The sequence below is a fragment of the Calidris pugnax genome, unplaced genomic scaffold (assembly GCF_001431845.1).
Source record: "Calidris pugnax isolate Ruff unplaced genomic scaffold, ASM143184v1 scaffold38, whole genome shotgun sequence".
In the NCBI taxonomy this organism is placed as follows: domain Eukaryota; kingdom Metazoa; phylum Chordata; class Aves; order Charadriiformes; family Scolopacidae; genus Calidris; species Calidris pugnax.
Window position 1 is genome coordinate 1,025,487 of NW_015090995.1, and position 26,092 is coordinate 1,051,578.

The 26,092-nt window shown below is 42.7% G+C and overlaps 1 protein-coding gene across 1 annotated transcript in view; it reads right to left on the bottom strand.

The window, feature by feature from the left end:
- Positions 1–2,750: 2,750 nt before the first annotated feature.
- The window catches only part of ABCB7 (ATP binding cassette subfamily B member 7), a 37,077-nt gene continuing 13,735 nt past the window's right edge, over positions 2,751–26,092 (bottom strand). The window contains exons 4-16 of the mRNA XM_014955024.1: positions 24,568–24,687; positions 17,712–17,844; positions 16,997–17,265; positions 16,052–16,140; positions 15,880–15,967; positions 14,812–14,986; positions 13,696–13,853; positions 12,996–13,159; positions 12,694–12,823; positions 12,032–12,203; positions 8,778–8,881; positions 7,139–7,246; positions 2,751–3,836 (exon numbers count right to left, since the gene is read on the bottom strand). Coding sequence (XP_014810510.1) covers positions 3,618–3,836; positions 7,139–7,246; positions 8,778–8,881; positions 12,032–12,203; positions 12,694–12,823; positions 12,996–13,159; positions 13,696–13,853; positions 14,812–14,986; positions 15,880–15,967; positions 16,052–16,140; positions 16,997–17,265; positions 17,712–17,844; positions 24,568–24,687 — 1,929 coding nt within the window. The 3' untranslated portion in view covers positions 2,751–3,617. The remainder of the gene's footprint in view (positions 3,837–7,138; positions 7,247–8,777; positions 8,882–12,031; positions 12,204–12,693; positions 12,824–12,995; positions 13,160–13,695; positions 13,854–14,811; positions 14,987–15,879; positions 15,968–16,051; positions 16,141–16,996; positions 17,266–17,711; positions 17,845–24,567; positions 24,688–26,092) is intronic.

Consider the following 26,092-nt stretch of genomic DNA (forward strand, 5'->3'; position numbering starts at 1 on the left):
ACGAGGAGCCCTAACCAACCCTGCCACAGGACAACTGGGCACCCAGAAAACCCTTCTCCTCCAGCCTGCAGAGCAGCAGACATTTTTAACACTTGTGCCAAGGGGAAAAAAAGAATAATAAAAATCTTCAGGATTGAAATATTCCTCTTTCCAGCCTTTGGCCATGACCTGCTGCATGCAACAGGGGACATGGTATTTAATTCCAAACCCCAGCTCTTGCGGGGTGGGGAGGGACTGGGGAGGGACAACACATTGTTTGGGGTTTTTATTAACCACGATCCAGGAAAGGGATCATAAAAAAGAGTTTTTAATAAACCTTTGCTAAAGTGCTTCTGGCAGTTCAGAGATAACTGCACCTTTGGAGTCAACCTTTCTGCTGTCAGAAACTAAAAAAGGAGACAATTAGTGAAAATAAAAGGAAGATTGTAAGCTGGAAGAATTCTGAACCGCCGCTACATTAACGAGCCTTCACTTTGCTTCTGCACTCCAAGGATGAAAATAAAAGTCCTTGCATTCCATAGACTTTTAAAATAATTTTTAACTGGAGATTGATGCCAGGTTGGGTTTTTCTTCACCCATCATTTAAAAAAAGAAAGAAGAAAAAAGAAAAGGAGTGACTAGAAGAAAAGACAGCAAAGGTTTCACTCCCTTTAAGTTATTGTTCCTATATTTAGTTGCAGGGGAGGGTATAACACAGAAAAAATAAACAGTATTTGCAACTAAATTTCCAGAAGCACCAAATTCTGGGCACTAGCAAAGTGCCCACACTGAGAAATCTTGCATCTAATTTACAAATGTAATTATATCAGTGTAATTATACTGGTATAATTCCCCAGGAAAAAAAAAAAAAAAAAAAAAAAGAAAAAGTTTTTTTAGCATCCAAGAGAAAGATTTTTAAATTCAACATGAAGAATTAGACCAGAATAACTAGTGATGAGTAGATCTGGTAGATCTCCCTGAAGAGATCAGGGATGAAAATTCACCCCTGTCGTGGTGGGATGACCCCGACCGGGCGCCTGGTGCCCACCCACCCCCTCCTCGGTGGGACGGGGGGGGATACAACAAAAGGCTCCTGGGTGGAGATAAGGATGGGGAGATCCCTCAGAAACTGCCATCACAGCCAAAACAGACTCGACCTGGGGAAATTAATTTATTGCCAATCAGAAGTCAGAGTAGGATAATGAGAAATAAAACTTAAACCTTAAAACACCTTCTCCCCACCCTTCCCTTCTTCTTCAGCTCAACCTCCCTCCCCGTTTCTCCACCTCCTCACCCCAAGGTGAGGTCAGTTCATCACACCTTGTCCTGCTGCTCCTTCCTCCTCCACGCTCCTCCCCGGTTCCAGTGTGGGGTCCCTCCCACAGGAGACATCCCTCCATGAACTTCTCCAAGGTGGGTCACTCCCGTGGGCTGCTGTTCTTGAGGAACTGCTCCAGCGTGAAGTCCCCTCCATGGGGTGCAGTCCTTCAGGAACAGACTGGGCACCCCATGGGGTGACAGGTCCTGCCAGTCAATCAATCTGCTCCAGTGTGGGCTCCTCTCTCCATGGGGCCACTGGTCCTGCCAGGAGCCTGCTCCATCCTGTAGGGGGTCCATCAGGCATCCCCCTGCTCCAGCATGGGGTCCTCCCTGGGCTGCAGGTGGATCTTCACTCCCCTGTGAACCTCCACGGGCTGCAGGTGGATCTCCACTCCAGCTCCTAGAGCACCTCCTTCCCCTCCTTCTTCACTGTCCTTGGTGTCTGCCCTCAGAAACTGCCATCACAGCCAAAACAGACTCGACCTGGGGAAATTAATTTATTGCCAATCAGAAGTCAGAGTAGGATAATGAGAAATAAAACTTAAACCTTAAAACACCTTCTCCCCACCCTTCCCTTCTTCTTCAGCTCAACCTCCCTCCCCGTTTCTCCACCTCCTCACCCCAAGGTGAGGTCAGTTCATCACACCTTGTCCTGCTGCTCCTTCCTCCTCCACGCTCCTCCCCGGTTCCAGTGTGGGGTCCCTCCCACAGGAGACATCCCTCCATGAACTTCTCCAAGGTGGGTCACTCCCGTGGGCTGCTGTTCTTGAGGAACTGCTCCAGCGTGAAGTCCCCTCCATGGGGTGCAGTCCTTCAGGAACAGACTGGGCACCCCATGGGGTGACAGGTCCTGCCAGTCAATCAATCTGCTCCAGTGTGGGCTCCTCTCTCCATGGGGCCACTGGTCCTGCCAGGAGCCTGCTCCATCCTGTAGGGGGTCCATCAGGCATCCCCCTGCTCCAGCATGGGGTCCTCCCTGGGCTGCAGGTGGATCTTCACTCCCCTGTGAACCTCCACGGGCTGCAGGTGGATCTCCACTCCAGCTCCTAGAGCACCTCCTTCCCCTCCTTCTTCACTGTCCTTGGTGTCTGCTGTTGTTCCTCTCACATTCTCACTGCTCTCTCCTGGCTGCTGTCACCCAGCAGCTTTTCTCTCTTCTTAAAAACATCACCCCGGAGGTGTTACCACCAACACTGACGGGCTCAGCCTTGGCCAGCAGTGGGTCTGTCTTGGAGCCAGGTGACATTGGCTCCACCAGAAGTCACCCCCACAGCCCCCCCCCGCTACCAACGCCCGGCCACGCAAACCCAACACACCTGAAACGTCCTGCAAATCCCAAAGACTGAGGTTTCTTGACACCGAAGAAGTTTTGACTGTTGAAATGAGTGGATTTTTACAGCAGCGCTTTCAACAGCATCCAGGTCATTTTCTCATACATTAATGACATCATAGAAATTTATGGAAGTCTTTATTGAATCTTAATTGCTCCCTAAGACCATGACTGAAACAGAAGAAGTGACTGCGTTCTGCTCTGACTGCTACAGCAGCTGCTGGGGATACAGAATCCTCAACTCCCATTTTGTTTTCATTTAAGGGAAACTTCCGATTCTTCGTATTTACAGACAACACTGTATGTTTTTCTGTGAAGTCCCACAATATTTTGTCAACTCCAGATTTCTGCAAGCTCTTAAAAATACTGTTAGTTTTCTTTTAGAATAATACCAATACATTTCCTGATAGCCCAGTATGAAAGGTGTTTCTGAAGGGAGAGATGGATAATTCCAATATTTAGTTTGCTACGAGAAGCCTCTAATGTTTTGTTGAGGCTTTTCTTATTCTTTACAAGGAAGAACATTCTAAACCAGGACAGCACTGAAGAGTTTAAATTGCATCTTCCTCACTAGCAAATGAGTCCAAATTAGCCCAATTACAATTAAAACATGACATATTTATCAATCATTAATGAAGAGAAATAATGTAAATCAAGGACAAATCTGTTTACAATTTAATAATCCACCTCAAGCGACTACCGGGAGGACTCACCAATGCCTAAAAACTGCCATAAATTACACTCTTAGTCGAGAAGTTTAAAGTTTTTTGAAAAAGCCCAGCTCTTGCAGATGCCACTGAATAATAGAGATTTCTAAAGATGTAAAAATAGAACTCCTTTGGTTGAAATTATGTCCCCCTCTGAGAAACTGTAAAACCCCAAAACTGCAAAACCCAGGAAGTTTTTGAACACTAAGAAACAAGAGCCGCCCGTCGTTGGCACCTTGTGCATTTTTCACCTGCCAGAGAAGATCCATCCAGGCTCGTTCTCAGCACGAACAGTTCCCACAGCCCTTCACACTGTTGATAACCTCCTCTTCCAGCTTCTTCCTCTCCTCCTCTTTGGAGATCCGTTTGTTCCTCTCCTCCCAACCAGGATTGCTGGGGCTGTTCAGTACTTTGCTGCTCTGCGTGTGCCACATTTCGGAGTAGAGGTTGTTGGGACTTGCCAGGAGCTCTGCGTGTCGCCCGCGCTCCGCCACCCGTCCCTGTCAAGGAAGGGCAGTGAGTCAGTAATCAATATCACCAGATCTCTAGGAATATAAATATTGCCAACATACCTGCTGCAGTTTTACGGCACAGATTGCAGCAATTATTAGTGAGAAGGAGCTTGGGACAGCAATGAGAGAGTGAATTAAGTGATGTGCTGATTTGTGTTCCATCACAAGCTCACACCAAGGAGCCTTGTCCTTCTCAGTCTCACATCAATGGGAATGCTGATGCTTTTTGTCCAAAATTTAAAGCCCACCAGCACAGAAAATTTTACTACATAAACTGGAAGAGTTATTTAAAATAAACGTAGACCTCTGTATGAGGAGCAAAGTGTTGAACTACTAGTGCAAGAGTCCCACGAACGTACCAAAACAAACATGTATTTGTCTTTGTGTGACAACAAACACACCAAGAAGATAAAAGGAAAGAGCACACACAGAGAGGGATTTGCACTAGATGAGCAAAAAGTGTTTAAAATCAAATCCTAAAAACAATTAGTGTAAATTGTGCTTTTAGATGGGTGCTCAGTAACTTGTGTGACTGCAATTGCCGTCATGAAAATGGAGTGAGCTCAGTTCCTCTGCGCGATTCTCCAGAGCAGAGAGGATTTATTGACTCTCCTTGTGGGAAGGGGAAGGAGGAGCTGGAGAGAACTCAAACCCCACAGACAGCGAAACGCCACCACCCTCCAAAACCAGACTCATCTTCTTACCTTGAGACACATATTTACATTCTCTGACTTCTAATTAAAATAATGTATTCCTTCCCCAGCTAGTCTTTCTTTTGGGAAAAGACAGCATTAGACGGACAACTACATGGATTTTATATTAGTTCTAAATTCTGATCTACAATTAAATCTACCTCCTCGTGACGGCGGCTGATGAACATGCTGGGAAAAAAAATTAGGTCTTGTCACTTCTATTACCAGTCGTGCTGGTGGAATCTGAACAAATACACACTTGACCAACATCACTGCAGAATTCATCTAAGAACCGTAAGTGGTTAATTTAGGGAGTTCACTGTAGTAGAGACTAAGCTTTTGAATTATGGCCTTTTTTTAAAAAAAATAATAACTCTTGAACAATCATCAAAAATGTAAGTTCTCTGTTCAGCTTCACGGCCTTCAGACCAGTATAGAGTCATAGTCATAGAGTTGCTCAGGCCGGAAGGGACCTCCAAAGGCTCCATCTAGTCCCACCTCCCCGCAGTCAGCAGGGACACCCCCAACTAGACCAGGTTGCCCAGGGCCTCGTCGAGCCTCTCCTTGAATATCTCCATGGAAGGGGCCTCAACCACCTCCCTGGGCAACCTGTTCCAGTGCTCCACCACCCTCACAGTGAAGAACCCTCTCCTCATCTCCAATCTAAATCTGTTCCCCTCCAGCTTGAAGCCATTGCCCCTCGTCCTGTCACTGCAGGCCTTTCTAAACAGGTTCTCCCCAGCCTTCCTGTAGGCTCCCTTCAGGTACCAGAAGGCCGCTATTAGGTCTCCCCGGAGCCTCCTCTTCTCCAGGCTGAACAACCCCAGCTCCCCCAGCCTGTCCTCGTAGCAGAGGTGCTCCATCCCCCTGATCATCCTTGTGGCCCTCCTCTGGACCCTCTCCATCAGGTCCATGTCCTTCTTCTATTGAGGGCTCCAGACCTGCACACAATACTCCAGGTGAGGTCTCACCAGAGCAGAGTAAAGTGGCAGAATCCCCTCTCTGGACCTGCTGGCAACGCTTCTTTTGATGCAGCCCAGGATGGGATTGGCCTTCTGGGCTGCAGCTGCCCACTGCCTGTTCATGTCCAGCTTCTCCTCCACCAGCACCCCCAAGTCCCTTTCCTCAGGGCTGCTTTCCAATCCCTCACCCCCTAGTTTGCATTGGTGGCGAGGTTTGTATCATTAATACATCGTATCATTAATACGAAGGGCAGCGATGCCCCCCGGGGCAGCCGGGCACCCACGGGGCTGCCCTGACTCCTTCACAGCCCCCGTTACACCCCCCTTGTCTCAGGAAGCAAGAGCTGTTTTACAGCTTTAGGTTGTGCTTTTATTTTTACCGTAACAGTTAGGCTGTAACACAAAACACACTCTCAAGCAAGCTGTGAAAACTTGCATGGAAAACAAAAAGTCGCAGCTTGCCTCGTATCACGTTAAAACACATTTGCGAGATGTCTTAACGTGCACTTACACAAAGGATACACCTTAGGAAATGACTTTTTCCAGCAAAAGCTGACAAAACAAGGAGATCTAAACCCAATAAAATCTCCACAGAGCACTACGAGTGGTTTATTCCACCACTTCATTCTGAGATTCACGTGAAGCTGAGATTTGTAGAGCAAAGATGGATGGCACCGTTTGATAAGATTTTGTTCTAATTCCCTGTGAAATCATTTAAGGTACTGTAGGAATAATTTATTTTCTCTTAGAGAGGCATATTTTAGTCACTAAATACACCTATGATCACAAGCATATAAATAGCAAGTGAAAAAGTGAATGCTGAGATAAATTTAACATCTATTATCAGCAGATTAGAGCACTGCATTTTCAGCATTATCAGTTAGAAGAGTAACTATAAAGTTATAATAAGGACATTTGTTTATTTTAAATCTATAGCCAGATCTGGTTAATAGGGAAGAAAGTGGACTTTGGCCAGACTAAGATGAGGTAAGGGCCCAAGAGTGATATTAGTAAATCAGATGTTGAAACATTGCTTCTTTTTCCTACGAGAAGCATAAAAAACAGGAATAATCACACTTTTCTACAAGTACAGTAGAGAAAGGAGTTCAGATTTATAACATAATTATATTGAACAATCCTACAGCAGTTTTATCTGCACAGAAACAGAATTCCTCCCGTTGAAAGGAATAAACCAATGGATGTGTGTGAAAAATAGACGTTCACTCAGTAACAAGAATGAAGCATCAATTGGGGGAACACATTCGGAAACCTAAATCTGACAGAAGCATGTCATAAACCAGATTAAAACCATGCAATATTAAACCAGTCGCAGGCCATCAAGTGAAATTTGTCATAATCTATATAAAGAACATGTAATTAAATGAACTATGCAAGTGAAGTAAAAATGTAACAGAGTCGTGCATGTAAGTTTCTGCAACTGATAAACTGGTAGTTGTGAAGAAGGGAAATATACAAAAGCAGTGCTTGGGGTAGAGTTTCCTAACGTGGTTCATTTCCGAAGCGAGAGCTCTCAGTAGCTCCCTGGGAGGACAGTAGTTCAAAAGGAACATGGAGACTCTTTAAACCAAGCCCTGACATTCTGTGCAAACAACACATCACGGGGTGATGCCCTCACCTGATCCAGCACGATGATTTCGTCGGCGTCCACCACCGTGGACAAGCGGTGAGCGATGAAAACCGACGTGCGATGTTTCACCATGTCCCTCATGGCACTGAGAATGTTCTGTGAGATTAAAACACAGAGGAAAACTCTTACACGCCGCTGGGTGGCATGAAGAGAAATAAACTCCTGCCTGGAAATATTCAAATTACTGGAAATAAGTTTTGAGAAACATTTCCAGACCTGCTACAGCTGCACAATTACACAGCTACAAGTACCTACAGAAGAGCCAAGAAGAATCCCCAGCATGAAATATCTGCGGCTCTGAAACAGTCCTCAAACTGCAAAAAAACCCCTTTATTCATAGAATACCACAGATATCCCAAGGGATAAAGGACAAAGTGTAACTTGATTTCAGAAAACACGTCCCCGTGCAGCCATTCTACAAAACACCACAAACAGCAGTAAAGGCACATCAAAATAATAATTCATGGTAATATTTTTCAATGAAAGTTAAAGAAAAAAATACCATGCCAACGTGGAACATGAAGTTAAAGCGACCCCAGGAACTCTCTATCTATCCACAGCTTCCCTTGTGAGCAGCCTTCCACCTTCCCAAAACACATCCAGACCCTGGCAGCGCTGACTGGGAATTTGTGCTCTCACTACAGTAAGTAGTGAGGGCAAAAATTATATTTTTTTTTTCCTTTATTTTCCTGAAAAACGCTTGCCTCGGTCAGAAACCATTCCCATCAGCAGAGAGAGCGCTGTGCAAAGGACTTGTTTTCATTTGCTGGCTGTAAAGCACAGTTCTGCTGGGAAACTTTCAGCTTTGCTTACAATTCTGGCCACAAATCAGCAAAACAACAGCAAAGGAATCTGAGTATTAGAATTGTGTGTGTTACAAACATTTCTGGTCCGGGGAGGAAGCTGCACTAGATTTGAGCACTGCACTATGGAGATGTAGAGTTTGTACTCCAGGTTCTTTGTAGCTGGAAAGTGAAAGTAATTTAGTGATTACAGGTCAATAAATTCGCTCAATAATCTGCATATAAGTGAACACAAACATGGCTCTATCTGTAGTTTTTGGTGACATCACTTTGTGCAATCACTGCTGGGGCTGAGAGTTGTGTGTTTAAGCAAAGCTGGAGCGCAGCCTGACGCAGTCCCTGTGGTCGTGTCACAGCCCCTGTGGCAGGAGGCTCTGGCGTGTCCCAGCCCCTCCTGGGAAATGAATGCTAATTAATAGCAGCACTGTGGGTTACACCTACCCCATTTGCATCTCAGAAAGGTGCTGCACAACAACCAAGGGGTTTTCTGTTCCACATTACGTCACAATTATTTATAAGAGGCACTGAGGCATTTGTAACTGCTTCAGGAGATGGACGTTTAATGGGGAAAGAGACCTCAAAATACAGCCAGGGACCGAGGGGATTCTTCACTGTGCCTCAAGGTAAACACAGACTGAGCATCTCTGTGCTGGCCTCCAGGAAAAGGGCTTAGAGACAGGATCTCTTAATAATAATAGTAGGAAAACACCCAATAGCCACCTGGCAAAGCGAACAGAATCCTTTCTGAGAGGAAAAGAAGGAGGAAAAAGCACCAGAATCAGACATCATTACAGCACAGAAGTTTTATATTAATCCCAATTTACCTCTTCTGTAATTGAATCTAAAGATGACGTGGCTTCATCATAGAGGAAGATAGGTGGCTCCTTTAGCATCGCTCTAGCGATTGCAACTCTCTGCTTTTCTCCTCCTGAATAGCGGGGGGGAAAGGGGGAAAAAAAAGTTAAATCTTGATATTTTCAATTCAACAGCAGACAGGACTGGTTTGGGGGTTGGTTCTTTGTTTTTTTAAATACATCATAGTTACTACTGCTAAAGGTCTGTACACGCAGCATAAGATATCACACAAGTTCCTGCTCCCTGGTAAATCCCAAGTGACTCAGGTTTGCTTATCCCTTTAGACAAGGAGAGAGAAGGATTTTGGATCTGGTACAAGACAAGAGCAGGTACCAGAGCATGATGTGCAGTGACTCCCTCTGTTCACCAGGGAGCAGGGGCTCATTTACCCTGAACGGTAACTTCACACAGGTCCATCCTGCTCTCCCTCCCAAACACACAAGGCTCTGTCCATCCTGTACTTCATTCCATGCATCAGGCACATATTTTGCTTTCAGCTCTCTCCTTGAAATTCATCTAACCTTCCACTCCAGATTTAGTGTCCACACCCAACAGCTTAAACCAGCAAATTTCTGCAAAGCACACAATCAATGCGGTATTTCATTCTGCAGTTCTACTGCCTGATGGTTTCCGATGGGACCAACTTTCAGACTCGTTTCCTTCCTTCACAATTCTTCCAGCCAACATCTACTCAAGAATAACTTCAGACAACTTTTCCAGACAGAAAAACAGGTGCGTTTCCAAACTTAAAATCTGCTAAACATTTGGCGTGCGATGCAAACATTTCACATTCGTGCACGTGTCTTCCTTTGTTTTATTGGAGACTTCAAAACTCTCCATTTAATACCCTTACATTCTTGTTAATGTTCCATTCCTATCAGGAGAGAACGTGCTTTAATAAACCATTTAAAAGGCTGATAATAACGCTGCAGTTCAAATTTTAAACTGTCTTTGGCAGAACTCAGTAGCAATTAGAATTGTACAATTTCCTCAGTCTATTTTAATATACTCTCTCTCCTTTAAAACGTGTTCAAAACTCACAGCTTGACAATATCCGGGTTTGAAAGACACGCTACAGTAACAAAATCCAAGGTTTTTTCCTTACATTTGTAACGTATTGACTCGTTCCATGTTCATTCATACTCAGGATTGCAGCACGTTAAGTGCTTGGGTCATGAAAGCTCTGTCTACTACACATCTATCACAAAACACTGAAATGGATTCTGCTTGAAAAAGCCAAACTGGTTTGTTTTTCATTATCTGCTCTTGATGAATCAATCGCCGAGACCGGTAAGAACTGCACTAAATGCTGACTTCACCGTTTCAATTGATGAAGTTCTCAGTCTGGGTTGGAAGGGACCTTTAAGCTCATCTAGTCCAACCATCCACCCAACTCTGATAAAACCCATCACTAAACCATGTCTCACTTCAATTAAGACTTGCTTATGCCCAATTTCCTACCACACAGGCAAAGAAAACCACCCCAGGGGAGAGAAACTCAGACACTGAGGCCTGTTAATCCTGTTCCTGACCTGCCATTGGGGAGCTCTGTTTGGATTAAGAGTCTTGCCAATTATTAAAAAATAAAATTCCACTAGTTTTAAAGCATCAAGGCAGCACTTTTACAGTATTGTTTTCCTATGTCAGTCCTCAAAGTAGTAAATTGTTCACTTACCAGAAGGAATCCGTAAAATACCCAATTTTTGCCTACAGGGAGAACCCAATTTACTTTTTAAAGTACTCATTTGTAGCACTGAACAGGTTTCACTCTTCACAGAACCAGGGCCCCACATTAAGACCCCAGCATTTCCTGGCCCCACACGTCACTGCCACCAGTCACACGGGTGGGACCCGCGTTAATTGTCATTTCACTGAGACACCCACCATGTCCTGGTCCCAAAAACCTCCTTTTTTCCCCCATCACCCATCTAAAATGCCTGGATTACAAAGAGGACCACTTAAAGTCACAGAGCTTTCACTCTCACTATTTCTCTTACAAAATATTATCTAGAAAAAGAGAAAACAAATCAGGACTCTGTGTTTTTCTTAGACTAGAAGGTATAAGAAGCCTCACTCAACTTAAAAAATATATAAATAAACCGATTTAGGAATTAATCTAATAAATCCCTTTATAAGAATTTAGGGAGGCATCTTCCTACTCAGAAAACTAGAGAGATTCAAAGTAACAGATGCCGTATCTGTACAGAGCTACTGAAGGAACTCGAAGATACTCATTTGTCATCTCCAATCCACTGAACAACTAAACCATTTCTGGGGGTGACAACTCTCATTATCGAGGAAAATACTGATCTCACAGAAGCAGGTGGGACACAGGACACGGTACCTCCATGTTCCAACCTACAACAAGTGGGACCTGCAAGCAAAAAGCCCACAGAATGGAATCCTCCAAGAGCTGAGCACACAACTGCATTTAAGATCAATCCCTCGCAGAATCTGGGGAAGCCAGAGGTGAGCAGACGTTTCTGAGAGCGTTACCCCAACGCTACTGGGCCTTCCTTATCACTCCTGTTTGCCAATATTCCTCTAATTTGTAGAAAACAAGAAACTGAAGCTGTTACTTCAATGGCAGACGCCCACTGAGCACTTTTCTACCACCACAGAAATGCAGTCTTTCTCCTGAGAAGTATTTTCCATACCTTTTTTTCTTTAAAAACAAGCAAAACAGGAAAAGGACCCACTTCCCTTCCCTTTCGACACACCGCTTTTGTTCAAGCGCTGTTAGATGGGTGCTTCTAACCATCGTAGTGGTAGCACAAAGTGAAGGGTAAAGGCACATCCCATTTTCAGAAAGGCTCTGTTGAAGGAGTCTCGAGGTCAGAAGGAAACTCCAACACGCCCACATACACTTCTCTGGTTTAGAATGGGACATAGAATCATTTAGGTTGGAAAAGACCCTTAAGATCATTGAGTCCAACTGTTGACCTCAAACTGCCAAGGCCACCACTAACCTGTATCCCTCAGTACCACATCTGCCTGGCTTTTAAATACCTCCAGGGATGGTGACACCACCACTGCCCTGGGCAGCCTGTTCCAATGTTTGACAACCCTTTCAGTGAAGCCATTCCTCCCAATATCCAATCTAAACCTTGACATACGGCTACCGCTTTCAGCAACCTAATCTCACGAAAGCAAATTTGACTGAGGAATAAACCACACACTGAACTTTGAGGGACACAAAGACCTTGTGCGCTGAAGAACCCACCTGAGAGCTTGAGTCCTCGCTCACCAACCTGAGTGTTGTACCCATTTGGCATTCGGAGGATGGCGTCGTGGATCCCCGCCAGCTTGGCGACGGCGTACACCTGCTCCGGCGTTGCACCGATATTGCCGTAGAGCAGGTTGTAGTAGATGGTATTATGGAAGAGAACAGCATCCTGCATTTACAGAAAGAATATTTTAAACAAGAAACCACGAACAATAGTTTTAAAACTGTCCCCCAGTCCATGGAAGAAATCAATACAGAATAGGCTATATTTTTCTACAAAGTATTTGGGGAAATTTCTTTTCCCAAAAATGGGATTAATACACTTTGTGTCCTAAACACATGTATGCCACGCATACTTTTACCACTTTGCTAACTCATTCTGGGTGATAATCAACTATAAAGCTAAATCACTTAAAGCTGGAGGCAGTTTCTCCTGAAGAGGCTTAAACACAGTTGAGAAATTAGATCTATATGATGATGCACATAAAGCCAGAACATTTCCTGGGGAAAAAAAAACACCCTAAAACCTGCAGAGTGACTTTCAAAAGGAACTAGGCGACACCCACTGCATTAGGATCAGCCTTCCTTGAACCACGGGACGGAATATTGAGAATTACTGTTACAATGGACTCTCTGGGGAGAACAAAACCCAGCAATACCTGAGGTACGACTCCTATCGCCTTCCTCAGACTTTCCAAACTGATGTCTTGTATGTTCTGTCCAGCAATGTAAATATTTCCTTTCTGAGGTTCATAGAAACGAAATAATAATCTCACAATTGTGCTTTTCCTGAAATTGAAAATAATTGAAGTTAATGTTACATTCCTGGGTTGGCATCTACAATCTCCAAACAGAACTGACGTCACAAACAAAAATAATAAAAAGCAAAAAACAAGAACAAAATGCATTTAAGAAATAAAATTCTGCGTCATTGATCGGCGTATTTAGTCCATTTACCCACCCTGACCCACTACCTCCTACAATGGCCACTTTCTTTCCTGCAGGGACTTCAAAAGACACTCCAGCAAGGACTTTCTGTCCCTCCAGGTATTCAAAATGCACATTATCAAAGGTGATGGCAGCGGTCTGGGGCGTGATCTGCAGGGGTGGAGCCAGCTCTTTGTCCTATTAAAAGAAGAGTGACACCTTAAAAGAAGAGTAACTCAAGCGGTTCAAACCCAACAGTCCATTTCCCAACTCAGAAAAAGGCAAACAGACACTCCCAGCTCAGATATGTTGAAAATAACTATCATCTGCCAAACAAGTGAAATTGGTTTGTTCCTCCTTTTGCCCAAAGAAGGTAAAAACACCTCTGCTGTAAACACTCTGCTTCACAACTTCTTTTGCAGTAATAAATTCTGCATTGTTAATTACAAGTAAAAATTCAAGCACAAGGCATGAATACTTAAATAAAAAAATCTCAATACAAACACACCTTCTGTGAATAAACTTTTGCTGTCACCAAAAAGTTCTGCAAGAAAAAAAAACAGCTGCTTTAGCAGCTGCACTTAAAGAGGAGGCAGAACAGAATCCCCACACAACAGCTCTTTCTTGATTAGAAATTACACCTGGAAGGTAACAAACAGGGTGAAACAACGGCATTGCCAGAAAACAGCCCTTGTAAATACCCAGATACTTTAGGAAAATGAGCTACTACTTACTTTAATTTTGGTGTCTACACTGAGAAGCGTAAACAAGGTGTTCATATCTATAAGAGCTTGTCTTGTCTCTCTGTACACTGTTCCCAGGAAGTTTAGGGGAAGAGAAAGCTGGAACAACAATCCATTCACCATTACTAGATCTCCAACAGAAAGGTTGCCTTAAGACAAAAGGGATGTGAGAGAATAAGGAGACTTGAAGGGTTGTCTTGTTAGGAAAGCACCAAAAGATTTAAAAAAAAAAAAAAATAACCTAAGTGAATCAAGTTGGATTTGTTTTATCCCATTTCTACACCCAGATGTTTAAACAGTAAACAAAATGCACTCCCAGCTGCATGGGAGTGCTGGGTCAGTTCAGCTGAAACTGCTCCAGAAAGATGATTTAAAGCTGTATTTCTAGCATCCTGCTAAAAGGCTACTCTAAATTTTCTTAAGGAGAGCCACAAACTGCACCCACTGAGTTACCCATTCACCACATAACCACAAGCACCACTATTTTTACTCTAAAACCACCTTAACTTAGCTGAGCCTCATCCCAATATTGCATTCATAGCTTCTACTGTCTTCCTAACGACCAGGCTTTACTCTGTGTAGAAAATTAGACAAATACAGATGAAAAACTCTATGGAAACAATTATTTTAATAATGTACCCTTATTAATCTAAGGAAAATGAAGAACACTGGTAATAAAACTACTGGAGACAGCACATGGGTACATACTCATTGGGGAAAAGCCTGGAATCTTGCCAACATGGGAAGGAAGAAGAGTAAAGAGAAAGGATCTCTGTAGAAGGTCCACAGAGGTATCTGTCTTTATGCAAGTGCCCTTCACTATCCTTCAACAGAAACTTCCTTAAGTTACATTTTCTCAGGATCTTTCTCTAACTGCTAAACGTTTAAAAAATATTCTAATAAAACCATACAAGTAAGTTTTATATATATGGATGTATAATGGAATTAATAACACTCCAAGAAGCAGAAATACCCAAAACTCCCAAGCAAAAACTCTCAAAATGAACAACTACCATATCAAGCATAAATTAATTAAAATTAACACCTCAATTATGGACGGATTAGGGTAAAGGAGAGTAATTTTTAGCTTACAGACAGATGACTTACCTGCAACAATGCCCTGGCTGGCAAGCACCATGATGGCCGTTAAGCCAATGCTAAATATCGCACTCTGCCCGAAGTTGAGGAGAGCTAAGGTAGAGGTAGTCTTCAGGGAGGCATTTTCATATTTCCTCAAGAATTCATCATACCGTTGGGCTTCATATTTTTCATTATTGAAATACTGTGATACACACAAAAATAACATGTCACACTCTCAAACACCACAGAACTTCTACCCCATTAATGTCAAAAACAACCACCAGCTGAAACTAGAAAGTAGAAGAAGTTACTGTCCACTATATACTGGAACATCCTTGTTGCTGGGATGATGGGAAATTCTCTAGAACACAACTTCTCACACTGTGTCTAGTTCTGGCTCCTTCTTCACAGATGACTTCACCACTTCTCTTTCCCATTCTAGCTCTCCAATTACAGGGAGCATAATATAAGCAGGAGCCTTGACAGCATCAAAGCTGTCCATGGGATTTTTTTAAGAGTAGTTCTAGAACAACCAACAGAGCCCTGTTCTTTCATGCAAACATGGCAATGGAGTGTCACAAACCACAACAGGTAATGAAAACAAGAGGAGACAATATGCTGCAGGACAATGTTCAGAAGACAATTTTGCAAACAAGTGAAGAGAAGTTTCTTAGAAGCGTAGAATGGTTTGGGTTGGAAGGGACCTTAAAGATCATCCAGTTCCAACCCCCTGCCCTGGGCAGGGACACCTCCCACCAGCCCAGGTTGCTCCAAGCCCCATCCAGCCTGGCCTTGAACCCCTCCAGGGATGGGGCAGCCACAAGACTTCTTCAAGACTTTAAGTCTGAATTTTGCAGAAACTGATGGTCAAAGTGATTCACTCATGAAAGAAACTTCTCACCCCATTAGCAAATAGATTTTTTTTCAAGCCCCACTAACAACTTTCATGCTGCTCTGTCAATATCACCGACTACTCTCCAAATGAATAATGTTTTTAAAATACGCTATTGCTCCAGAAACGTAGCCCTGTAAATTAATCTTATGACTCACTTTCCCTGTGCTGACAAAGAGCCCAGTAGTAGAGGCTGGTCTTACCTTCACAGTCTCATAATTCAGTAGGGAGTCAATTGCGGCGTTACCCGCGTCGTTATCTGCTTTGTTCATTTCTATCCGGAACTTAGTCCTGGAAAAGGAAGGTTTAATCCAGTCAAGGGCTCGGGGCTGAGGCAGCTCCAAACACCACGTTGAACCCAAGGGGCTGCCTTACCTCCACTGCGTGATCCCGATCGTGAACGCCGCGTAGGCTCCCAGCGTCCCCAGAGTTACCAAAGCAAACTCTGCCCCACATTTGTAGTACTAGAATATTGAAAAGAGAAGAAAAAAAATAAATATCATAATTTTCAAAACTTCAGTGTTGTCTCAAGATCGATAGCTTTGCCCCGGATGAGAACTCAGGGGGTCATTCCCACCACGCTCCCTGCTCTCAGCAGCTGGACTAAATACAGGCATAAACTCAAAAGGAAAAGGATTGTTACATTCATGTTTGATTAAGTCCTTCTAAAACAAAGGGTAATAAACAAAACAAGGTTCTTGCTTTTAATTTAGTTTAAGCTACATAATCGAGATTTAGATTTTAGGATATAAATATACAAAGAGCCTGATTTCAAATACATTAAGTGTGATTTATAAAAGAAAAGTTTAAATTGAGCTTATTAAGCTTAAAATCTGCAAGATGGAGACGCCTATTTTCCAAAAGATAACTTTCACTTCTAAGTTCTGGGTAAGAAAAGACCATTACTCAGAAGAGAGCCAATAATCACTGCCTCCTCTGTCCTCAACACATTAAAGACACAACGTTTCTGGACATTCATATTCTGCTTCCCCGGTATTTACCCAAATCTATTTGACACCTGTGTGCACAGTTTACTTTTCTGATTTTGTTTTTTCAACAATTCTGAAGAAAAGCATTAAAAACTACCCACATAAATATCACAGGCTGACAACTGGTGCTAAACGTGAAAATAATTTCAAATAAGCCGATTTCAAGTAACGAATATTTGAAAATGATGGATGGATGCTTCTCCTTTACAGTAGTTGTTTTCACAACCCCCTTGTAAGTTCAATTATTAATACTCAGCAGACTTTATTAAAAGAAAATCAAGGTATTATTCCTAGAAGAGACAATTCCAACTGAGGAATAAACCCCGCTTACCAGAATCCCGCTGACCAGCGCCACTTCAAACATGGTGGGTCCCAGATTAAATACTAAAGCGCTGAGAACAAAACTGATGCCTCTTGTTCCTCTGTCGATGGTTTTTGAGAGAGCTCCCGTTTGCCTGCTCAGATGGAACGCCAAATCCAGGTTATGAAGATGCAGGAAAACATTCTTCGCTATCCTTCTGATTGAATTTTGAGCTACTTTCCCAAATACTGCATTTCTTGCCTCGTTAAATAACGCTGCCCCAGCTCTTGAGATACCATCTAAAAAAAAGAGATGAAAAAGTTTACAAAATGAAAATAATTATATTTCCAACTCCCCTTCATGCATGAAATTACTTTAGATTTATTCGTTATAGATTTTCAACGTTTTTAGTTCAAATGTAATTTATACTTAATTGGTCCACAACTTTATGCTATTTTTCATTTACAAACCATTGTGTGCACACTGGAAATCAGTTCCTGTTGCAGCTGGTTAGAAGAAGGGGTAGAATTTACAATCCAAAATCGTTTCTATGAGCATTATTTCAGTTTTTTTAATTGGAATACCAGAAGTGAGGTCACAGAACATTGGAAGAACATCGGAGGAGACATCGACACGATGAAATACCCACCCGAGAGGTTTAGCTCTCCCACCATCCCACACTCACCAAAGAAGGGTAACACTTGCCAAGAGATTTGGGAATATCACTTTTGGGAATATCACTTACAGCCAACGAGAACAGCCGTTGCCACCGTGGCCACTGTATTTGGTGCAGTGCTGAGGTTAAGGACATTCCCAGACACCTGGTTGAGGTTGTCTACAGCGTATTTAAACATGAAGGGAACCAAAATATTCATGGCCTGAAAGCATAAGAACACCAATTAGTCCACATGCATTAAAAATATATGTAGCATGGCTATTTTTGCTGAAATTGCTCTACTGTTACGTCCAGTTCTGAACCCCTCAGTGTGGGCGAGATGGCTCTCTTGATTTCAAGCACCATATTCTCCACACTACCAAGTCTTTACTCCTGGGACTGCAGGGTTAGTTTGTCTCTCTCAGAGGCTCCTTCTAGATATCAATTTCTATCCCAAAAACTTTACACTTGAACTGAGGCTGAGCACTCAGTACAGCAATGGCAAGACCAGGAAATAAATCAAGCAGCAGACACTGCATGATGCACGCTCCCAGCACTACTGAATTATGGTGTCAGCACAGGTTGTGTTTGCTCTCTGTGATACAACATTCAGTAAGAAGAACCACTCCTACAAAGAAAGATCTCACCCATGTATTGCTAACACTGCTTCAATTGAGATGTATCAAACCAATGCTCTAGTGAAGTCAAAGAAAAGAAGTTAACCTATCCTTTGGCTCTTCTGTTAATACCACCTTAATATTTAATTGATGTTTTCCATTTGCAACCTCACTATAAACATCTGGGTGAAATTATTACTGGGTAGTTTGGGACTGGAAAAAGAAAACGGCTGAAAGATCATGTCCTACTGGAAATACATTCTTCTGAAATGTATCCAGTGCAAGTCTGAGTCACTGAGCCACAGCTCCCCTTTTCATAGATGGGAAGTGGGGAAATCTCCATTTAAAAAAAAAAAAAAAAAAAAAAAGAAGAGGTGAGGTAGCATTATCTGCAGAAAGCCAACAAATACCATCAAAGCAGCAGTACACAATAATGTCTGATACCTTCAATTGTAACAGCAGACGACCAGGTTCCTGCCATCACATGCTTCAACCTCAAGCATAAAGCCCCACAAAGAACTGGGGCTGCATTAACAGAGATTCTGAATCTTTACAATACGGAAATTCAAATCCCTGCCTCCCTTCCCCAGTATAATCAAAAACCCCTACTTTCCCTCCAGAGTTACCGAAAGTCAATTTTTGGGCGGTATTTTGTTCTTAATAAAGACAAATATACCACCGTGTGCGTTACACTGGTGACCAGCACAACAGAGCGGAGGTTTTCCTGGGAGAGAGTACTCAGTAGAAAATCAGAGTATTGTAATGCAGATTGTCTTGATTTGCTGCAGAATCTCACAAATCCCTCTGCAGGGATTTTACTCTTCAGCAGACTGCGTTACACTACAGGTAGTTTAGGAATAGAACTACAGATATATTTTAAAGTCCATTTAAAGAAAAGAGATGTATTCTTTAAAGTGCAGTTCTCCACTCGCAATTAATTTAACCGGTAACAGCCTACAATTTTGCAGAAATGTCTTCTTTTACATCAATATAATTCTACCCAATAGAGTTTTAAATGAAATTTAAAGCATGGTCTCAGGTTATAGTTATTCTGATTCCTGGAGGGTGAAGCCTGAATAAGAACAAGGCAGCTTGGTATTGCATTTCATTAGCAATCAAGACAGTCTGCTTTCCCATAATTTAATTTAAAAAAAAGTTAATTTTACAAAGTTTATAGCAAGAGAGATGAGAGACTGTTCCTACTCTATTTGTTAAGTCAATGGGATCACGTTCACATCAATGGCAACAAAAGTTCAGCCTTCTCCATAAACTCACGGCATCTCTTCTGTAGCCCAGATTTGCTGGCACAGAACAAAAAGCTTTAATCAAATGGAGGTACATTATGAAAAGCACAGAATCACAGAATGCTATGGGGTGGGAAGGGACCTCTGGAGATCATCTCCTCCACCCCCCTGCCAGAGCAGGTCCACCCAGAGCAGGTCCCACAGGAACGTGTCCAGGTGGGTTTGAATGTCTCCAGAGAAGGAGACTCCACCCCCTCCCTGGGCAGCCTCTTCCAGGGCTCTGCCACCTTCACAGGAAAGAAGTTCATCCTCATGTTTAGGTGGAAATTCTTCTGTTCCAGTTTGTGCCCATTTCCTCTGGTCCTGCCCCTGGGCACCACTGAAAAAAGACTGGCCCCATCCTCCTGACACCCACCCTTTAAGTATTTATAGGCATTGATCAGATCCCTCCTCAGCCTTCTCTTCTCCAGACCAAACAGACCCAAGTCCCTCAGCCTTTCCTCATCAGAGAGATGCTCCAGGCCCTTCATCATCTTTGCAGCCCTCTGCTGTGCCCTCTCCAGCAGTTCCCTGTCCTTCTGGGACTGGGGAGCCCAGAACTGGTCCCAGTGCTCCAGATGGGGCCTCCCCAGGGCAGAGCAGAGGGGCAGGATGACCTCCCTCCACCTGCTGCTCACACTCTTCCTGATGCCCCCCAGGATGCCCTTGGCCTTCTTGGCCACAAGGGCCCATTGCTGGCTCATGGGCATCCTGTTGTCCACCAGGACTCCCAGGTCTTTCTCCTCAGAGCTGCTCTCCAGCAGGTCACTCCCAACCTGTCCTGGTGCAGAGGGTTATTCCTCCCCAGGTGCAGCACCTACACTTGTCCCTGTTGAAGCAACCACGCAAACAACTGCCTTAACCATACATCTATATAGGTTTCCCTCCCCTTCCTAATGCCTGAAAGCTTAATAACAATTCCCATTAAAAAGGCCCTTTTAATATAATTTTGTACATTTTCTATTTATAATTTTGAATTAATAGCCTATCCTTGCCTGAATTTATTGGAAAGCAAATAGAGGACCCATGAAATCATCCCAACTCAATTGCCTGCATTTAACAGTGCGTTATGCTGTAATGCATCACGCTTAAATGAGCTTAAACATATTTTTTTTTAAACGACTGCACTGTTTTAAGCTGACAATGCATCATCCTCTCTATTCCCTCGTGGGACTACACCACTTTTAAGGCAAACAGTCTTATCTTTCCTTTTGCTCTCCCCAGTATTTCTTCTTTAATAAGGATGATGAATTAGTGACAGACTGAGCCCCAACAAGATAAAACCGGTCCACAGTGAACTCTTCTTTTGCCAATAATTCAATGAGAAACGTTGACATGAAGAGGACTGAATTTATCTCTGGACCAGTGCAAACGTACCATCCAACAGCTGCCTTTGTGGAAATATAAACAGAAAACCACCCCTCGCAGAGGTAAAGCTGCTAAAGAAGCTACAAAACGTGGTCCAAAAGAGGGAAGAAGCATTTGGCTTCACACTTTTTAATTTAATGATGACCCAAAACATACTTTCTCCACTAAGAGGAAAAAAAAATTAAAAATTTAAATAGACTTTTCACCTGAAACTTCTCAAAAAACTAACAGTTTCTAAAGGTTTGTTGCAATTCCCCAAACTCCATCTGAGCTCACAAAAAAAGGGCTCCAACACCAAGATCATACAGATTTGTGTCTTGCCTCCTTTGCCAAACAATTTCTTCTCCCGAAATGCAGGGAATTAGCAGTCAGCAGAAACGCAGATCATCTGAGAGATTTCTCTGGCTCATGAATAACACACGCCTGGGCTGTGACCAAGAGGCCAAAAAGCATTAGGGGCTGCCAGAGGTGACAAGAGATTTTGTCATATTTGTGTGTTTAATCCAGCTTCTCGGAAGAAGAAAAAGGGACAGAAGAAAAAAAAAGGGAAGAAACAGAAAGATAAAGAAGCATTGAATACACACACCCCAGTAGAGAAGACAAAAAATGGGAGGGGGAACATGGAAAATAAAAAAACCACAGGATGTAGAAGGTGAGCAGGATAATCTACACGTCTGGAAACATGTAATGCCTCGTGTACTCCTCTCACCTGTCTCCCTGTTGCATCTTTCAGATCGGGCACGCCTAGATAGGCTATAAATATTTAAGATAAAAATTTAAAGCGTGTCAGAATACAACAAATCTTCCAAGGGAAAAGAACCAGACCTTACTAGCCCACGAGCAGACTCCATCCTGTCAGCTCCCAGTCATAAAAAGCCACCCAAACAGCTCACTTTGAAGGCTAACAATGCTACCAGCCGCTACGTGGAGACAAAAAGGAACAAAAAAAAAAATATCACAATAATTTGTTCAATGACAGGCAACTGGGCACCACAAAAGGAGTGGAGACAGATTGTAACTGCAGGCTCTTCAGTAGCTGCACACAAACTGGCTTTTGTTTCTAAACTGAATTTTACTGAACCAGAAGATTTAAAGAGAAATTCTTTCTGAAGCAGCAGGACAAGGAGGTGCGATCTCCGGCTTTTGTGTGTTTTGCGGGTAAGTTAAATCAAACTGGGTGTGAACTCCTGATTTTTTTTTCCTGTGGCTGAGGATTTCACAACCTACCTCTCCTCTGTGATTCCGCTGGAGTTTTCTTAGAATAAGACTGAAGCCACCCTGTTAAACTCAGAAGAAATTGGCCAAAAGGCTTATGTATTTCTTACTGGGGAAGGTGAAGAGCAGCAGGTGCAAAAATCGTACAGTTTTCTATGCAAAACCCCAAGAACCAGCCACCTTTAGACAAAATCTGCAATAAGGATGTAAATCCTTCAGACACAGACAAATTAGTAGTGAACAAAGATACGGGGTCAGGACTTACAGGCTGCCCAGGGAGGTGGTGGAGTCTGTCTCTGGAGACATTCAAAACCCACCTGGACACCTTACTATGTAACCTGCTCTAGGAGGACCTGCTTTGGCCGGGGGTTGGACTAGATGATCTCCAGAGGTCCCTTCCAACCACGTATCATTCTGTGATTCTGTGACTGAAGTGAGGACGGAGATAACGCCGTCATTCCTGTACTGACACAACTCTGCAGCAGAGAAGCTTCCCCCAACTGCTTGTGTGGTCTATCAAGTCACATTGTAATTAACCCCGCAAGCAATCAGAACAAAGGGCTCCCTGATGGGCTAACGAGGGAACTGCACAGGATTATACATGGTCCAGGCAAGCTACAGGTAAGCTAATTGGGATTTCATTTTCTGTAGGAATAAGGTGACCTTTAGTTTGCTCTGGAAGAAAAGCAGATGTTCAGGGCTCAGAGATGTGACAGAGCTACCACAGCTCTGTAACAAACTACACATGGCAGCTCTGCCACACTAACTTACACACACATTTAGCACTTGCAAAGTATGAAGCAATTTAAGAAAATTTACCCCACAAAGGAAGAGTGGCCACGGCTGAAGTGATGAGGGGTAACTTGTTAAATCACAGCTATTAGAAAATGTTTGATTTCTAACACAGCTTTGTTATGATAGAAAAAGGACAAAGAACACTAGCAAAGCAGAGCTAGAAGACATCAGTGAAATTTTTCACCCCAGCCAGTTATAACCTTCAGCTGGCTGTGTGCTGTCCCAGGGAAACCCTTGTTTGCCGAAACAAACATTCTCACAAAACGCTTCTGCTTTAACAGGCATCTCATAAAACCTGGACAAAGCTCAACAAGTTGTCTGCTCTGCATCTCAGAATCTGCTCTGGATGTCAGGGCTTCCAGGCTGCCTCGTACGGAATCCGAAGCAGGAAATTTAAGAGAGCACTTAAGAGAGATCCAAACATCCAGTTACCTCCCCGAAAAGCAATGAAGTGTCTGACTTTCTGACAGGGGAAAACATCTCTTTCTCCCACTAGAAATATAATAGCTCTGTATTATATCAAATTCAGAGCTATCTGCAGGCATCCTGGCCATCAATTTTGCTTTCATTTCACCCCAGAAAGGTACTTGAAACATTAACAAGCTTCCTAAAAGCAAGGTACAATGCTGCCACATGCAGGATTACATTCCGGATTCATGTTCTCCACCATATTCCTACAACCCTACAAATTAGGGGAGCAGGGGGAAGAGCAGAAGAGAAAAAGAAAAAATACTTCAAATTTGCCTTCAGATTATTATCCACATTATTAATAACAAGCTTTAAAAAGAGAGTGTTAGATTTTTCATATCCATCTGGTAAGTGGGATACTCTTAAATAGACATCATAAAACCTGAACAAACCAAGCATATAATCATTTAAATATTATTGTGAGGGCAACTGCACAAGATACACAGCAAAAGGCTCCCAGCATCTGCATTCTGAGCAGATAGTTTCCCAGATAGTTTTAAAGTGTAACAGAAAGCATTGCTGCATGTTTTGCAGCATTTGACAGACACAGCATCACACAAGAAGAGATCTGTAAGTAACCTTCAACTCCTATTTCCCATAACTTATGATGTCAATGATTAATTGGCAATGGAAAATCCTGGACTAAACTAATGTGAGCAATGGAAATAAAAATTCTGGTCATCGTCACCATTTCCCCAACCCCCCCTGCCATCTCACATCCCATTAAAAAAAAATCCAAGCTATTATTTCCTAATACTCTATTTTCCTCATAGAGGAAACAGACATCTTAAGATTATAAAAGGCCTTAAATAATAAAAAAGAAACTAATTCCTTGCACAAACTCCAGATGAATAGCAGCACAATGAAGGGTTGGGGTTGGTCTCTTCTCCCAAGTCACAGGTGACAGGACAAGAGGAAATGGCCTCAAGTTGCACCAGGGGAGGTTCAGGTTGGATATCGGGAAACATTTTTACACAGAAAGGGTTATGAAGCCTTGGAATGGGCTGCTCAGGGAAGGGGTTGAGGCACCACCCCTGGAGGTATTCAAAAGACAGGCTGACGTAGTGCTTAGAGACATAGTTTAGTGATGTGGTGGTGTTTTTTTTTATCTTATCAGAGTTAGGTTGATGATTGGGCTAAATGATCCTAAAGGTCCCTTCCAACCCAGACAATTCCATGATTCTAAGTATCTGTTCTTACCTTTGCACTTGCCAAGAAGCCCAGAGATATGGCTACTCTGGCTCGAAGGTCTGGTCTGTCTTTGGGCCACACGTACGACAACATCGCTCTGATAATCTTCTTGGCATCGATCTCTTTCAGCTGTTGGAAAGAACAAACAAAAGCAATTATAAAGAGATGCCAGGAAGCAAAATAGCAGTATAAATAAGAATTAATTTTATACATTTGGATCACTTCTGTATTTTATTTGATATGCAACAGACACTTTCCAATGTTTCAGACTTGGACTACGTCTTAAAATTTCAAGCTGTAAGTTTTCCATCCATGACATGCTCTTAAAACAGATGAATTGTTCTTAATTCACACATCCTCAAGAGTGCAAGTACAGCTGGCTGTAAATGGAGTACAGAGAAAGCCACAATTCACCACAGTTGAAATATTTCACTGCAAATGAACTGACCCTTTTTTTTTTTTTTAATGTTCTCAAGATTTCCGTACAAAATGCAAGGGCTGGTATTTCTTCTTGGGAAGCTGTTTTGACATAGCATAGAAACAACAGGAGGGAGAATGCAAACAATAATTAAAAAAATATCTAGTGACACAAAACTAAGTCAAGAAGGAAGTCTGAAAGGTCTGCAATAAATGGAAGTAGTTTGGAGAACATTCAGCGAGTCACAATAGAATATGGTATTAAAAAATATCCCTAGCATTACAGCAACTCAAATCTCTGATACTGAACACTTATGCTGATATATAAAATGAAGTAAATATCAATTTCAGCTCATGTGATTTGGTTTCATTACTATAAATTTAAGCATTTCCAACAATCACTTTCACAGTTCTTTGGGTCATTTTATAACCTTTGCAGAGAAGAGAGAAATACTCTTATTCTGCCCATGTCTTTTAAGGCCTGTTTTCAGGAACCCAAAGGATTGTCCTTCAACGGGTGCCCAATGAAGTTATGGCAACCAGCAAGAAAACTATTTTGGTGGCCTTAACTCAGCTTCTGATGCCCCCTGAAGTCAGGTAATCAGGCTTCACGAGGCAGAAGACGTACATGGCCACACATCATTGATATCGTCAACTTTTAATGAATTCTTCAAATAGGTTCTCCTCCAAACCTTAGATTTTGCTCTAAACAAGACTCCTTGTGAAATAATAGCTTTTTTTTTTGTTTGGGGATTTTGTTTTGGGACTTCTGTTGTTGGTTTTGGTTGTATTTTTTAGAGAAATATAGGTTATTTTACAGATGGAGAGATGTCTGTATCACATCTGAGATATATTCCACTAAACTCCCAAGCCAGATATATCATCTGAAGCCTAAATGATGCTTCCCAATGGAGAATAACAGCACACACAGTAACATGCAGGACACACTGAAAAGAAAAGCAGCAAGTAGCACCTAATCTCTCAATTTCAGGCAGTAGTTTGCTATCAGGGAGGAGGAGGGAAACAAAAAGTTGGTCCACACCTTTTAAAGATGATTTTTCATATGTAAGTCAGTAGAAAGGGGGAGTTTTATGATATATTTTCAAGTTTCTCTCAC